Source organism: Pseudonaja textilis, chromosome 3, assembly GCF_049901715.1.
Source record: "Pseudonaja textilis isolate UNSWEBS1 chromosome 3, rPseTex1.2, whole genome shotgun sequence".
NCBI lineage: Eukaryota > Metazoa > Chordata > Lepidosauria > Squamata > Elapidae > Pseudonaja > Pseudonaja textilis.
In genome coordinates, this window is record NC_141992.1 from 116,693,774 (window position 1) to 116,710,290 (window position 16,517).

General features: G+C 40.6%; 1 protein-coding gene across 1 annotated transcript in view; it reads right to left on the reverse strand.

Moving 5' to 3' along the window:
- GABBR2 (gamma-aminobutyric acid type B receptor subunit 2) overlaps positions 1-16,517 on the reverse strand; it is a 351,494-nt gene that overhangs the window by 308,657 nt on the left and 26,320 nt on the right. The window contains exon 2 of the mRNA XM_026701028.2: positions 11,123-11,260. Within this exon, the coding sequence (XP_026556813.1) occupies positions 11,123-11,260 (138 nt within the window). The remainder of the gene's footprint in view (positions 1-11,122; positions 11,261-16,517) is intronic.

Consider the following 16,517-nt stretch of genomic DNA (forward strand, 5'->3'; position numbering starts at 1 on the left):
ACCTAGAAAACCTAGAACTATGCCGCCTCAGTCCGATCTAAATATAGTATATAAAATCACACATTGCAATGTCCTACCTGCAAATGAATATTTCAGCTTCAATCATAACAATACAAGAATACACAATAGATTCAAACTCAAGGTTAACTGCACCAAACTTGACTGCAGAAAATAAGACTTCAGCAACAGAGTGATCAATGTTTGGAATACTCTACCTGACTCAGTGGTTTCTTCCCCAAACCCCAAAAACTTTAACCTTAGACTGTCTACTATTGACCTCACCCCCTTTCTAAAAGGCCTGTAGGGGGCATGCATAAGTGCACCAATCGTTCCTACCGTCCCTGTCCTATTGTTTCTTTTTATTTTTCTTATAAGTATCTATCTCATGTATTCAAAACTATGTTTATTCTTACACCTTTATTTTGCAAGCGATTGACAAATCAAATAAATACTAAAAAAAATAGCTCACCAATATAATTATTTGCTCCAAGCTATGATTGATCAGTAGTGATACAGACATTTATTTTTAACAGAATAATTTATCCCTTATGACACATATTACCATATGTCAATACTATTTCCAGTGTTCAATGAATTACTAGAATACAGGAAGCAGACATATTTTGTCATTAAGTAGCAGCTGTTTTAACAGATAGCAATGGTCTTATATCTTTAAGTTTTAAAACAGGATGGCAAAGAAATAGTGTTATTACCTTGTCAAACTTCAGCCACATTTTATAGCATCTTCATTTATAGACTAGGTCACAATGAAACAGAATGCATGCATTTTGTAAAATCTTCCCAGCTGTCTTCCATATATCTATACTTCAATCAGATCAAAAGCTATTCCAGCTCAGAGTAGGGTGAAATTCCCACTGGGATTACAATGCAGTTGCAATCAGGGGTGGGATTCAAATTTTTTAACAACTGGTTCTGTGGGTGTGGCTTAGGTGGTGGGCGTGGCTTGATGGTCATGTGACTGGGTGGACATGGCTTGGTGTCATGTTATTGGCTGGGTGTGGCCAACTTAATATCACTCACATTGAGGCACGCATCTCCTCGCCTGGCCTCTCATGCCTGTGGGGATGCTGCAACAGTCATAAGAGTGAAAAATGGTCATAAGTCACTTTTTTCAGTGCCATTGTAACTTTGAATGGTCACTCCACACAAGCAAAGTACCAGCAAAGGAGGGGAAAAAAACTCCAGAGAAGTTTCTGAGACAGGAAGTCTACTCCTGCCAAGAATGTAACAAGGGTTAACGGAGAGGCAGTTTCTGTAAGCAACACCAGAATGTTTCCTTCCTGCCTTCCTTACAGGATTAAGCCAGTAATTTCTTCTAACAACCGGTTCTCCAAACTGCTTAGAATGTTAACAACCAATTCTAGAGAATAGGTGTGAACTGGTAGAATCCCACCCCTGGTTACAATACTGTATAGCCATAAGGCAACCTATTTAACAGTGTCAAAATCCCTTCCAAAGGTACCAAGCACCTCTGAGTCTTTCATTTCTCAAAGGCCCATTGCTAGAGATCAAGCCACAGAAATAGAACTTCCTTCTTTCCTTTCCTTTCCTTTCCTTTCCTTTCCTTTCCTTTCCTTTCCTTTCCTTTCCTTTCCTTTCCTTTCCTTTCCTTTCCTTCCTTCCTTCCTTGATGTTGAGCAAGACACCACTACTGGCTGTGATAGTGGTGGAGAAATAGTAGCAACAGTAAATTACTCAAAGTTCCATTTTCATCCACCTTTTTAAAAAAAACTTAGACATCTTAGTGCATGGGGATGGTTCTAGCATTCCTAGCTAAATCTATAATGAGCCATCAAAATAAGTTTAAAAATGCATCACAAACAAGAGAATTGGCTGCCATTTGAAGAATTCACCACATTCGCTGTTGGCCACTATTCCTTGTTAAGTACAGAATGTTCTACATGCCCAAAGTAGCACTGCATTCCCTAGACAATAGTTGTCCATGCCAAACATCAAACTACTTGGGCCTGTGGAAATTTCAAAGGCAGCCTGTGAGGCCTTAACATCGATTAAACTTCTGCTGTATCCCAGGCGATACCATTGTTCCAATCATGATTTCTCAGCTTTACCAAGAGTACAATTTGTTTTTGGTTATTGGGGTCTCTAAAATCCCATGACAATGAACAAATACATTCAAAATCAATCTAGAAAATATGATCCATTTTCAACCTTGGATTTTCCACCTTGCATCTGTTTTCTAGCTGACCCAGTCTTGTTTCTTTCAGGTGTAAAATTGAGGCAGTGGTCCATGACAGAGTTTCCTATGGTTAGCATGCTATACTTAGTAGTTTTCTGGGTTCCTAAGCCACAACGAACCATAAACTCTTAGGCTGGATTCACACAGCACACTCGTTTATGAGTCGCCATTTTGCGCAAGTACAGCTTTGGTGTGAAAAGTCACACGGTTATGTTGGAGAATATTTGCAGTCTCCCTTGCATTTGTTTTTAATGAAATGTTGATCAAACAGCTGGACCTCCATGAGCAAAGGGCTGAAAACCAATGTTGTTCAATCTTTTGAAAGTTTCTTTTTTCTTTTTTTGCTTTTTAATAAACCATAAATAAATGTAATTTTTAAGAAGTAGAAGACTTATGAAAACATCTTTGAGAAACATTGCTCCATGCTTGATTCCTCGTCCCTGCCAGTTGGAAGCTTTCTAACAAATCATCCTATTACAATGTGGTTTCTCAAAGATGTTTTCATAGGTCTAATGAAATCTGTTATGGATCCTGAACCTAAAGTACAACTATAACAATTGTGATGCAACTCTGAAAAGTCAAATTCACCTCTGACTTCTAACAATGGAAAATAGATGTATTTTGTTTATGAACTCATGAGCTGTCTTTTTTAATGAACAAATAAGGACTTTCAATTTGTTACTAATGCCACAGTAATTATTGTTTTTATGGGTTTGATATTTTCTATTGACATTTATTATTATTTAGATGCTAGATTTGGAATATTTATTTTTAATTAGGTTTAGTGATAACCAGTAATGAAAAGTCATTCAGTCAACTTCATGGAAGAATGGGCATTTGACATTAGATTTCCCAAATTCACTTCCAATGCCATAATGAAAGTATGGCAACCATTTGGTGGGAAAATATATTCTCTTTAAAAGGTATATATGAACTGCTCCAATGGTATCTTTCAAATGAAAGATCCCTTAATGCCCCTCCAGATATTTTGGTTACTAATTCCTTTATCATTGGTCAGGTTATGTTTGATGGTGGGAGCTGAAGTTAAATATATATGCATTATATTATGAGCAACTATTTACATTTCACCTTGCCTACCTAAGTTCCATTTTTTATTTTTATATGCAGCTACATTTATATAATAAGCACACACATTTACAGAGCCATTTGTCTTTTATTAAACACTAGCCAATAACCCGGCATTGCCCGGGTATTTATTTATCCCAATCCTGTATTAGACAGGAAAATCCTAACCTGGCGTTGCTTAGAACATTTTTATGCAAGACGAACAGCATTAGAATGCTTCTGATATATGAATGTAAACTCAATAAAAAATGTATGCAAATATTATTATGTGCACAATATATATATACCCAGCCGACACACTGTACAATTAAAAGAGAGTTTATTTGTTGTTTTTGTTATAAAAATAAAAAACTTTTTTTTAAAAAAAATAGAATGCTTCTGGTGATGATACAACAATCCATTCTGAACCTGATACAATTTGTTCAAAAGGAAAAGGAATGTTATGTTGAAATCAAAATATTTTCCAGTAGTTTGTACATTATTATTTGACAGGATAAGACATCTACTATGAAAGTGTTCTTATAAAATAGGTGTCCTAATAGTGTTTATTAATAGCATCATCTTTGATATACACTATTTTCACTAAAAGTGACAGTATATGTTTTACCTGTGAATAAATATTTTTGGATCCAATATTCTAGAATGAATTAATGATGAAGTCCTAGGAATGAGCTAAATGTACCACATTACTGATTCATGTAGGAGCTTACCAATAAAAGTACACAAAACGTAGCTACCAGTAGTAGTTCTATCAGATGCTATAACTACCAACCTAAAAAATTTTTCTAATCCTATTTTGGTAATATTTACCTGCTTGAGTTTTGACTGATTTCTGATTATGTGCCATCAAGTTGTTTTCAACTGGTATAATGAAATGATTATTCAGACCTCAGTTGTAGATAAGGTTGTGTGTTAAAAACATACAGTAATATATTAAAGCTGATTACAAGGTGATTATATAAAGATTACACATAGCAAAAAGGATGCAATTGCCAAATGAAATCTTGCTATTATCTTCACTTGTAATTTATTTCAAAAAGATACCCTGCATTCTACCTAAGAATGGGCGTTGGTAGAAGTTACCGTGAACACCCTTTCTATCTATGCTGCGAGAGAGCCCAGGATAGATTGACTCCTTCCTATGATGTCATTTAGCTGAGTCTGTACTAAGATATAAAAGCCAGTCCCCGGAAGAGACCCCAGCTTTGGCGAAGATACTTGACAGACTGAAAGGTGTCTCTGAAAGCACAAAATGAATACAGAAATATGTCTTAACCTCTCCGGACGAATCAAGGGAGGGGCTAGGCTCTCTTGCAGCATAGATAGAAAGAGCATTCACGGTAACTTCTACCAACGCCCATTCTCCTCCATGCTGCATCGAGAGCCCAGGATGGGACATACCAAAGCTTGCATGTCCACGGGTGGGTCCTTGTCTGGCTCATCACACCAATTGTGGAACCACTCGTTTTAGCACCTATCTGCCGAAGGCTGCAGTTGCCGAGGCAAAGGCATCCAGATGGTAGTGTCTGATGAAAGGAGATGGGGATGTCCACGTGGCCACATGACAAATCTCCTCCAAGGATGCTTGGATCACCCAGGCAATAGAAGTGGCCACGCTTCTGGTAGAGTGCGCTGTCAGATCTCGGGGAACCGGAAGGGCCGCAGCTTTGTAGTCCTGCTCAATGCAAGTCCTGACCCACCTGCTAATAGTAGGAGAAGAGGCCTTGTGCCCCAAGTGAGAAGGGAAAAAGGAAACAAACATTCCAACTTCCTGAAGAAGGAAGTGCACTTAATGTATATTCTAAGAGCCCTTCTTACGTCTAGCGTGTGCCACTGCTGCTCTAAGTCATGGAGCGGGAGGGAGCAGAAGTCAGGCAACACAATGTCCTGGACCTGTGAAACCAGGTGTTAACCTTTGGAATAAATGAGGGCTCCAAACGGAGAACAACCCTATCATCGTGAAAGGAACAAAGGTCCTGTCTGATGGAAAGAGCAGCGAGCTCGGAAACCCACCTGGCTGAAGTGATGGAAACAAGGAACACTACCTTCAGAGTCAGGAAATGGAGAGACAGTGTTCTAAGGGGTTCAAAGGTGGGGCTTTGTAAGGGTATTAAAGACCACATGAAGGTCCCAGGAAGGATACTTGTGAACCACTGGTGGGTGCAGGTTGGAAGCCCCTTTCAAAAACCTCCTGACTGAAGGGTGATGGGATAAGGAAGGAAGCGAACCCCATGAGAGAACCAAGGAGAGGGCCGCAACCTACCTGCTTAAGGTGTTGGGGGCCAAACCTTACTCCAGACCATGCTGAAGGAATCTAAGAACTTCTGCCAACTGGGCTGAAGTAGGAGAGAGACCCTCCCTAAGGCACCATCGGGAAAAGGCCTTCCAGGTGGCATCATAGATGCACCTGGTAGAAGTTTTGTGAGATGACAGGATAGTGAGGATGACCCTTTCTAGGAGATCAGTCTCCTCTAGCCATTGCCGTTCAAGTGCCACATGGTCAGCTTGAGCCACTGGGGCTCTGGGTGGAGCAGAGCCCCCTGGTGAAGGGAGATTAGATGGGCTGGGATCCTCCAAGGAGAAGCCACAGATAGGTTGACCAGGTCCACCAACCAGGGCCTCCTTGGCCAGTAGAGTGCCAGGAGGAGGAGCTCCACTCATTCCTCCAACATCTTCCAAATTACTGCTAGAATGATGGGAAGTGGGGGAAAGGTGTAGAGGAGACCCTTGGGCCATCTGTACCAAAGAGCATTGGTCCCTTCTGCTCCCTGGCAAGGAAACCTGGTGAAGAATCTGGTGACTTGGGCGTTTTGAGGAGTGGAGAAGAGATCCACCTCCGGTGTTCCGAATCTGAAGGAAAGGTCCCTGAATAGAGATGGAGGAATGGACCATTCTGCCTGGTCGACCAGGCTTCTGCTGAGCCAGTCAGCCTGGGACTTGTCGACCCCAGAGATGTGGTCTGCTGAGATCAACAACAGGTGTTTCTCTTAACCCCAACCATTGAGCCTCTCTCATGAGGGCCTTGGACCTTGTCCCCCCTTGCCGATTGACATGAGCTATGGTGGCCATGTTGTCCATAAGGACTAGAACATGAGAGCTGGTCACTGATTGCCTGAAATGCTTCAGAGCCAGAAAAATGGCTCTGAACTCTAGCCAATTTATGGGAAGGGTCTGCTCTGACCTGGACCAAATGCCCTGAGCTATCTGGCCCTGCATATGGGAACCCCAACCCAGGAGGCTGGCATCAGTGGTTATCACTAGCCTGTCTGGGTCCCTGAACAGGAGTCCCTTCCAGATTGACAGAGAATACCACCAATTGAGAGATCGCCGGATTTGTGGCGGGAGTGGGACCTTGATGGAGGAGTGGCTGGTTCCTGCTCGTTGGTATGGAAGCAGGAACCATTGGAGTGATCGGGAGTGGAGCCGAGCCCACGGGACAAGGCCAATACAGGAGACCTTCTTCCCCAGAAGTTTGGACAGCAGCAACAGGGGGACAGTTTGATGGTGCTGGATCTGGCACAATTGTAACCCTGATCTAATAGTGCTGAGCACCCAGGCATCCATCGTTGACTCCTCCCATTTGGAGGCAAAGAAGGCTAGGTGACCTCTGATGGGTGGGGAGAATGAGGGATTACTTAGAGAGACGGAAGGAATGACCTCCACCCCCCCGAGAGGGCCGTTTACCAGCAGGAGATTGTTGCCTGCTGTTGTACTCACAGAACTGACGGAAGTCCCCATTCTGGTCCGCCGTTCTGGCGGGAGCACCGATCACTCCCATTGGCTGCTGCCGTTTGACAGCCAGCTATAAAAGGAGCTGTCAAACAGCATCAGCTGTTGCCGCCAGCTGATCTGCCTGTTAGCCCCGGCAGCCGCGGCAACCCTTTATTCTTAGAATAAAGCCTTTACTGTTTAGCTCTGGTGTCTGCCTCGTATCTTCCACCGCTCTACAACACCTGCCAGATGCTTCTGCACGTTGGTCTTGGCATTGGGAGTACGGCCTCTGAGAGCGAGGGAAGTGGGAGGAGGTCTCCACTCGATAAGGAGCTGGGCGATAGTCGGCTTTCTTCCCAGAGGAAGAGAGAATTTTACATTTATCTCTGGTTTCGATGAGATAAGGTTCTAGAGCATCGCCAAAAAGTTTGTCACCTACAAAGGGAACTGAAGCCAACTTCCATTTTTGGCGTGACTCCACCTGCCAATTTCAGAGCCATAAAAGTTTTCTTGCCCCTACTGAAGATGCTATGGCCCTAGATGCAAATTAGGCGGAATTGAGAGTGGCATCTGCAGTGAATTCTGCCGCTGCAATAATCCTATTAAGGTCTTGGTGAGACCGAAGGTCAGAAGCAGGCAATCTATTCTGGAGTTGGTGCAGCCACTGTATGGAGGCCCTTGTGTAAAAAGATGCTGCTGTTGAAGCCCGAACAGCCCATGCAGCGGCCTGGTGATTGCGCTTGAGGGTCTGTTCAGAATGTTTTTCATCCGGTTTCAGGATATCTTCTGGCTCAGTGGGAGTGCCAGAAGATGAGAACGAGGCCACAACCGGAATGTCAACAGAAGGCCCTGACAGGGTATTGTCCAGGGCTGCACTGACATTGTAGAAACTCTTATCCAGAGAAGATGGGCGAGGACCTGCCAAAGGGGAAGCGCACTGTTCCTTGCCCATGTCCAGGAACAACATGGGAGAAGGCAAACTTCTGCATGCACTACAGGCTTGGAGAAGAGCGAGTCTCCTAGGCCAGAGGGATCTCCTTGTGGCTCAGGAGCCACTTCGTCTGGCGACAGCTTGGCAGTGACCAAGGCCTTGCTGAGTAATGGCCTGAAGAGAGTAGGTGTTGAAAGGCTGGAAAATGCCTTTCTTCTGAGGATTCGGTTTTCCTGCTGGGAGGGCTCCAGTGCAAGGACACAGACAACTGCTTGGAAGCGGGTTCCTTTTATTTTTCAGGAAGGCAAGAGATAGCAAGAAGTCTGCGTTCCTGGGGCTAGCCATCTTTGTATAATAAACCCCTGATTTTTATACCTTTTCTCCTTTTGTGTGTGAGTGCTTGTGTTTGTATTTCTTAATGTTTTAAATCCTGTCAGGGGTTGTCTTCCTAATGTTTTCTTATATTTGTTTGGTGGCAATCTCCTGTCTGCTATGGAATTTATTTCGTGTCTTTTGTCTATTTGTTTTGCTGATTTGGCATGACCTTTTGTTTGTAAGGGATTTCTTTTTCTTGTTTCCCTAGCTTTCTTAATTACTTGGCTTTTGTCTAGGGGGCTTCTTTCAATACCTTTTATTAAATCTCTTTTCCTATGCAAGTTTGTTTTATGGCTGGCCTGATGTTCCCTTTGGGCTTTTCCTGCTTGGGTGTCACCACTGTCCTCATGAAGTTCCCTTTCCACATAGGTTTGAAGACCAATGCAGAGGATGTCTGCTCAGGGCGAGAATCTTCTTCCTCTGAAAGATTTTGGTCATAAATCTCACCCTCTTCACACTCTGAATGAGAGGAGTAACTGTGTTCAGATGGTAAAGCCCCTCCTTCCTCATCAGCCTCCTCCCATTCTGGTAGAGAAGAATGGACCCTGAGGTCCTGGGGCCTATGAAATTCAGGGTGAAGAGGCAAGAAACTTATAGATTGAGAAGGGAGAAGGACCTGTACCCTTTCCAAAGGTCAAAGAATTTGCTTGAAGCCCTCAGCCAATTCCTGCCTAATGGTCAATGAGACAATATCTTGGATATCCCCTGGCCTATGCTCAAAGGTAGAGGCAGAAGGCTGAAGGCCCGCTGCTGTGGGAGTGAAAGTGGCTTCAGGCCTAGATTGAGAAGAGGCTCGAGGTCTGGAGGAAGGGGGAGGCATAGGGCCCAGAAGCCTGTTGGAAATAGGCCCCAGATCTGCTGAGATCCTGAGGATCTGATTGTTCTGCAAAGGCCCTAGGAGACCAGGATGGAAGATGAAAAGGCTCATATATAATGGGTATCACCTGAAGCTTGTTGCAGTTGTCCTCTCATCTGCTGAATTGTTCTGTTAAACTGCCTCTCTAGGGCTTCATTTCTGCGCTTCTCTGCCCTCAACTCAGCGTGAGTTGCCTTCTTAGGGGCTAGAGCCTTAGCTCTGATTTTAGCAGCCACCTCCCTCTGGACTGATTGGGTGCGCTGCCTACATCTTTTTCTCTTATTGGGCTTAAGAGACTGATCCACTGGGGGGGGGAAGCTCTGCCTGAGCCTTATCCTGATCCATTTGTAGAAAGAAAGCTCTTGCGTTGGGAAGAAGCTGTTTAGAAATTTAGAATAAGACCTTTAGGGTATAAAATGGCCCCAGGCTTACAAATTGGCCACTCACCTCATGGTGGAAGGCTTCAATCCAAGGTGGCCGCTGACCAGAGAAACTGGGCTCCAAGATTGAAGAATCACTCCTTAGGCTATAAAGAGCCCCGAGTGAAGTCAGCAGAAGAAAGCACAGCCGCCGGCCACATGATCAGCTGGCTGGCACTGTTATCGGTTTGCCGATTGTTTTTATGATCGGCCAAACCGCAGGCATGGGGGAGGTCTCAAGACGCTTCCCAGCTTGCCTGCACAGTGCTCCCAACGTTGCAGGAGAGGGAGCCCTGCTCTCCTGGAAGAGCAGCTGCCCAGATCCCTGGGAGCTGCTTGAAGCGAAGAAAAAGTCCTGAAGATCGTTGTTTATTGCTATCTATCGGAACGCTTTCAGAGACACAGCTATTGACTGAAAGAAGCTGAGTCAAAAGCTGGGGTGTCTTCCAGGGGCTGGCTTTTATATCTTAGTACAAACTCAGCTAAATGACATCATGGGAAGGAGTCAACCCATCCTGGGCTCTCAATGCAGCATGGAAGAGAATAGCCCACTTATAGAAGTTCCCAACTTATCCCCCTTTACCACAAAATCCAAACTATTTTTTTTCAAAAAACTGGATAAAATCAATATTATGTTAAATATAATGGTATTTCGTACATAAAGTTGGATGTTCCTGAAACCAGAGTTTAGAAGGAGTTTAGTTGTCTAAAGAATAGCTATCAGATTAAGCCCCTTTTATTCTAAAATCAGATTTTATTCTACAGAATTATAATACAATTAGCTGTATTTTACTTGTTGCAAATACAAAAACAACATTCCTTCAATGTATTTGATGGCAGACTGCAGTTATCTCTCAGCTGCAGGAAATCCCAACTTCTAATTATGTAGATAATTAATAGTACCTCTGATCATGCTACAGCAATTCTACCAATTCATCTTTATATTAATATCAAATTAATAATTCAGAATTATTTTTTCTTGTGTATGTTGATGGTCTCAGAATGTGGTCATAAATTGCTGCAACTAATTAAATGTACCTCAAAATCCCATTTTAATCTGGTTTTGCAACCAGTTAATCTAAACAGAAACACTGTTATACAATGCACCTCTAAATCTTTCAGCATTTCACATCCACACAAAGCTTGTGATTGAAACTCTCTCAATGAGGGGTGTCAAACTCACGTCGTCATGGCAGCGTCATGTGATGTATCAGGACTTTTTTCTTTGCTAAACTGGGGTGAGGAGAGGGCCAGCACAATACATCCAGCCTGCTGGCCCTGAGTTTGACACCCCTGCTCTAAATCCTCCATATCACTGTTAGTAGATAACAGTTCATGGGAAACATAGAGGAAAAAAATAATTTCCTCTCTATCCCACTGATAGTTCATTGGACTTTGTCCACATTTGTTTGTGGATTTTGAAGTAGATCTTAGAAGTCAGACACCCTCTTTAGAATTATATATCTAATGTTCTAAACATTTTAAAGCATGGGAGAAATTTCTATATATAATTGAGAGCTACTTACCTGCACCAAATTCCATCCTATTAAGGATTCAGCAATGATGGATGTTACAGTTGTACATACGCCACCAAAAACCATTAGATGTGTAGGTCCATATTTTATTGCATCATAGAAGGCTTTAAGACCCTTTGCATTGTCACACTAGGGAAAACAAATAAAGAAAATCATATGTAGTTTCATATTAAATGTGCACTTTGATATTTAAGGATTCCCATAATTAATACCATAATTGAAGGAAAGTTGCAAACGGTGACTGTTAAACTAGCTAGTTAGTTTTTAATTATCCTAAATGGCAACATCCTGCCCTTCTATATTGTAACACATTTTTTAAAAAAATCATATGGCATGATACATAAAGAAAATGTCTATCAAAATCTGTGTTCTACTTTTAAATCTAATTTTATACTTTAGCCAAACTTATTATTGCTATTTCATAACAACATTCCTTACCTTATATTCCTGCCACAGATCTACTGTTTTATTACTGGATGGATATATATATATATATATATATATATATATATATATATATATATATATATATATATATTTGTTTTCTTAAGTTTTCACGGGTACTTACATGTATGGCATTCGGCTTTGCTCGGGTATTTTCCCACGTCATAGTAGTTGTGCTTTTAAAGTTGTAGCGACGTTTCAGCAGATGAGATTCTGCTGAAGCGTCGCTACAACTTTAAAAGCACAACTACTATGACGTGAGAAAATACCGAGCAAAGCCAATGCCTACTACACACACACACACACACACACACACACAGAGTAATACAGTAACACAGTATATATATAAACACAATAAACACAGACCAAGACTCCCAACCAATCAGGGTGAAGAAAAAACCATTCTGGCACAGCAATAGGCTGCCCCAAATTTAAGTCTGAAACCAGTATAAAAGCCTGACTCACAGATGAACGCTATACAGAAGCCTGATGATGGCAGATGAGATTCTGCTGAAATGTCGCTACAACTTTAAAAGCACAACTACAATGACGTGGGAAAATACCTGAACAAAGCTAAATGCCATACATGTAAGTACCCGCGAAAACTTAAGAATATATATATATATATATATATATATATATATATATATATATATATATATAAATACTGATCTATAAATATATATATCAGTATTTATAGATTGTTCTTCAACTTCTTATTTAACTCCACTCCCCCCAAAATATTCAGTAAAGATAGTAAAGCAGTAATAATTTAAAACACCTACATTATAAGAAACACCACCATCTATCATAAGCAAAGCAACATCATGTATATAAAGAAATAATTTTAAATCTTTCTGAAAACTAAGTTTAAGATAAGAGAAAAGATCATGAAAGATACTTGTCACTATCCGATGTATTCAATGAGTTCACCTTTGATAGTGATAGGACATAGGATAGAAGTTTCTGAACTACCGGAAAAGCTAGCAAAGGAGTAGACAGTCTCTCATTTAGTATGGCCCCAAACATTATTCACAGTAATTAATATCTGAATTGGTCCAAGAAACACAAAACAGATTAAATGGCAACAGTCACATGCCTTGAATAAAGAGGCTCTGTTAACAAACTATGCTCAGAAGGAGCTATAGTGAAAACCAACGATAGACACCATTCGAACCCAAATTCCTTCCAGTATATAGTGACTGCTTTACATCCAGAAATGGTTGTTCATCCCTGTTGTGCAAAGGGGCTTCTTTTACAAGCCATGCTAACCAACTCAGCTAGTACTTTAGAAGAAAATATGAAAATAATAAATAAGTACATACATAATCAGAAATTAAAATATGTTGCTTTTGGAGCTAATAATAGGAAACTATCCATTGGTGGGAACTTCTGATTTTTCAGTCTCCCACTTCTTAATGGCTATTTGGGTCATTTTTTTTCTCCTCACAAAACGGGTGAGGAATATTGATTTTTTTCCCTCTAAAGTTAACCAGCTGGCAATGAAAGGGGAACTGACCAATTCAAGTAGATCCTTGGCAGCCATAAAATGTCAGCATAGTTGCAACTGAAAAAGTTTAAGTGCTGGAACATTAGCTGTTGAAGGTTATTGACAGAAGCTACCCAAACTCACTCCTGCTCACATTGCTGGAGTTAGTAGGAGACCAGCTGAAACTGCAAAACTGATTTTTCAGAAGCATATTAGATAATACTCTTCACTTACTGGCTACCCCCCAGTTTACCTCTCCCTTGTTAGCTGCTATTAACTTCCATTGCCAGTATTCCTATGTTAAAATGCCCATGTTTCCTGAAAATAATATATTTAGCTGTTCCTTATAACAAATATTGGTTTCTAATAAGTTATATATACAATCTCAAATGTGTCTTTTCTACAATGGAATTTACAAATAATAGAGATTTTTCTACACAAACATAAGGATTCCAAAGGCATCAATTGAAAACCATGTAGTAGAAAGAAAATGATATTAGGTAAGGCAAATAATTACCCATTCCTCAAATCCACTTTCCCAGAGGAAACAAACTGTTATCTCAACTGTTAAATATTTATACACAAAAATGTTGATTAGGGCACTAAGAGACGGAAACAACACTAGGAAGCAAAGTTGCCGGGATATAATATGGGAGAAGACAGTAATACGTTAATGGTAATTTTATTCAGAGAACACAGCCTTTGTCTAACTCAGGGGTAGGGAAACTTGGCTCTTTTATCACTTATGGACTTCCAGAATTCCTGAGTGAGCCATAAAAGATTTCCCATCCCTGGCCTACTGGTTTTTCAGTTGTGGGAGAAATCATTTTTGACTTGAATGGGACTGTTTAATATACAAATGTATATACAAATATACAAATGTAGGACATGCGTTATATTAAACATATGTCCTACATTTGTATATTAAATAGTCCCATTCAAGTCAAAAATTGATTTCCCCCACAACTGAAAAACCAGTAGGCCAGGGATGGGGAACCTTTTATGGCTCACTCAGGAATTCTGCGAGTTGAAGTCCATAAGTGATAAAAGAGCCAAGTTAACCCTGGTCTAACTCAATGAGCTACTGTCTTTGTAAATGAACCCTCATTATGTCACTATCTTTATTTCATCAATATGAATGTATAATCAAATTATGATGTTCAATCCAATCAATAGTTCTGCTGCAATGATCGTATGATTATTGGAGGTCTAATACAGGGTTACCTTTCTGCCCTTTCTAAGTTTGCTTCTACTAACTCTGGAATTGTAAATAAACAAGATGCCTACTACAAGTGATGCCTGATCTCTGAAACAAACTCAGAAAGGTAACTTATGCTACAAGTTAATATCAGCAGTAAGATAGAAGGGAACACTGAAGCAATAACAATAGACTTCTATATCACTCATAGTGCCTTATAGCACTCTCAGTTTACAACAATCCAACAATCTAGGTCCTCATTTTACTGACCTTGGAAGGATGGTGAGTCAACCATGAGTTGGTCAGGATCGAACTCCTGGCTGTAAGCAGAATTAGCCTGCAATACTGCATTCTAACTACTGCGCCTCCACAGCTCCTCCTGATAGCTCTTTTGTAGCAAGAATCAACCATTATCTGTTGATCCATAATCATTTTCTTTTGTGTCATATGGCAACCACCAGCAACCTTTGATTTATTACTCCATTTTGTACTTTTCTGTCTATCTTGTTAATGGGGAATGATGCTTCTAGATATTCAATGGGGAGACCCCAATAGCCTGTGTGAGACCACAGGTTCTATCCCAAGTTTTGCTTTGAGCACTGACCATGGCCAGGGTTCTTCTGAGTCAGAGAATGCTTGCTCCATAGTTGAATGAGCTTCTGTATTTCCAACTAATTTTTGTGGACACATTTCCAACAACATTTCCAAAAATTTGATCCAGTAAATTAAAGGTTCTTTAGATATTTGGGTATCCAGCCATTCTTGCACAGACATCACAATGCAATCCCACTACTGAGTTCCAGCAACATCAGTCTTTTCATGAACTCATTGCTCCTGGTGAAGGAGACAGTTCCTGCAACATCTCCTGCCTGCCAATACCTCCAGCAGATAATCATACTTGACATACCTGCCAGTCTCCTTGGGCCACTTTCAGAGTAGTTGTTTTGAATTAATAATAATAACAATACTTCTTGCAGAGAACTAACTGGAAATAAGCCACCTAGACAGTGCTATTTTATAGAAGATTAAATGGATTACCGCGTAGGTCAAAAATGGCTCAATGTCTTTTCATTCAACAAAACTTTCCAGGACTGTGTGCTTTCATTACTGTTGTTCCCTTTGCATGCCTATCCAAATATTCAAGAAGGATTTTCTACTGCAGTCCCTGTTTCTTAGATTCATACAGGATATAATAAGGGTAGGGAAGGGAAGGATATAATAATTTGGAGCACAACTTTTCTTAAATTAGCTCAGTCATTTGCCATTCACAATTAACTACTGCAGTGACATTAAAATGCTACTTTCTGATCACACCCTAGGCAAAAATAGGCCCTTTTTGCTAAAACCTAAGTTGACAACTACCATCTCTCCAGGAACCTATTTCAGAAAAAAATGGAATCACCTCTTAGAATCTAATACTGCCATAGTTCCTGCCCAAAATGATTGAGGTAAATTAAAAACACATCAGAGACCACCCTGAAGGTTGGTTTGCTTGCCTTTGTGTTGCACTACATTCTTATTCAGGAGTGAATCTGTATGCCTTTGCTGATTGCTCATTAACTGTTGGGATTATTTTTAGGGGTTTCCACCTGAAATCAGCAAAAGGCTTATCAATGCAATATTATATTGGAAAAGACATGACCTAGTTATTTTAGTGAAACTACTATTCAAATACAGGACACACTTCAGTTGGAGAAAGAAACAATTGTCCAGATGTTCCACTCTGCTGTTAACCATCTGCTAGTTCTACAAATCTAACAGTTGCAACTCGACATCACAGCTTTCACAGCTAATGTGACTCCCAGGTATCTTTGCATCATCAACTCCTCCATACCATCTGATGTTCTCCAAAGGTGTATTTCTAATTCATCACAGAAAACAAAAGGTGCCATAGAAAAATAACTGCTCTGACTGAAACATTTAATCAGTGCTCCTACCCACGATGCTAAGAAATCTATAAGAGTCATGCAACACCAAGATTCTCACAACAGTCATCAGCTGAAATTGAAAATAATTAGAGTTCTATTAACTAACAAAGTGGTCCTACAAATCCCATACATTAAACAAATTGGGGTATCCTGTGATATTTATTTATCCAATTATTGTCTCTATTAACATTTTCATATTTTATAAGTTTACTTCCTCCTATCTGTCTTGTTCCAAAATTAGACTATTTTATTTTATTTCATTTCATTTTATCAATGAATTACTAATATAATTCACAATTTTTTGTAAGGATAGTTGGCTTCCATTTT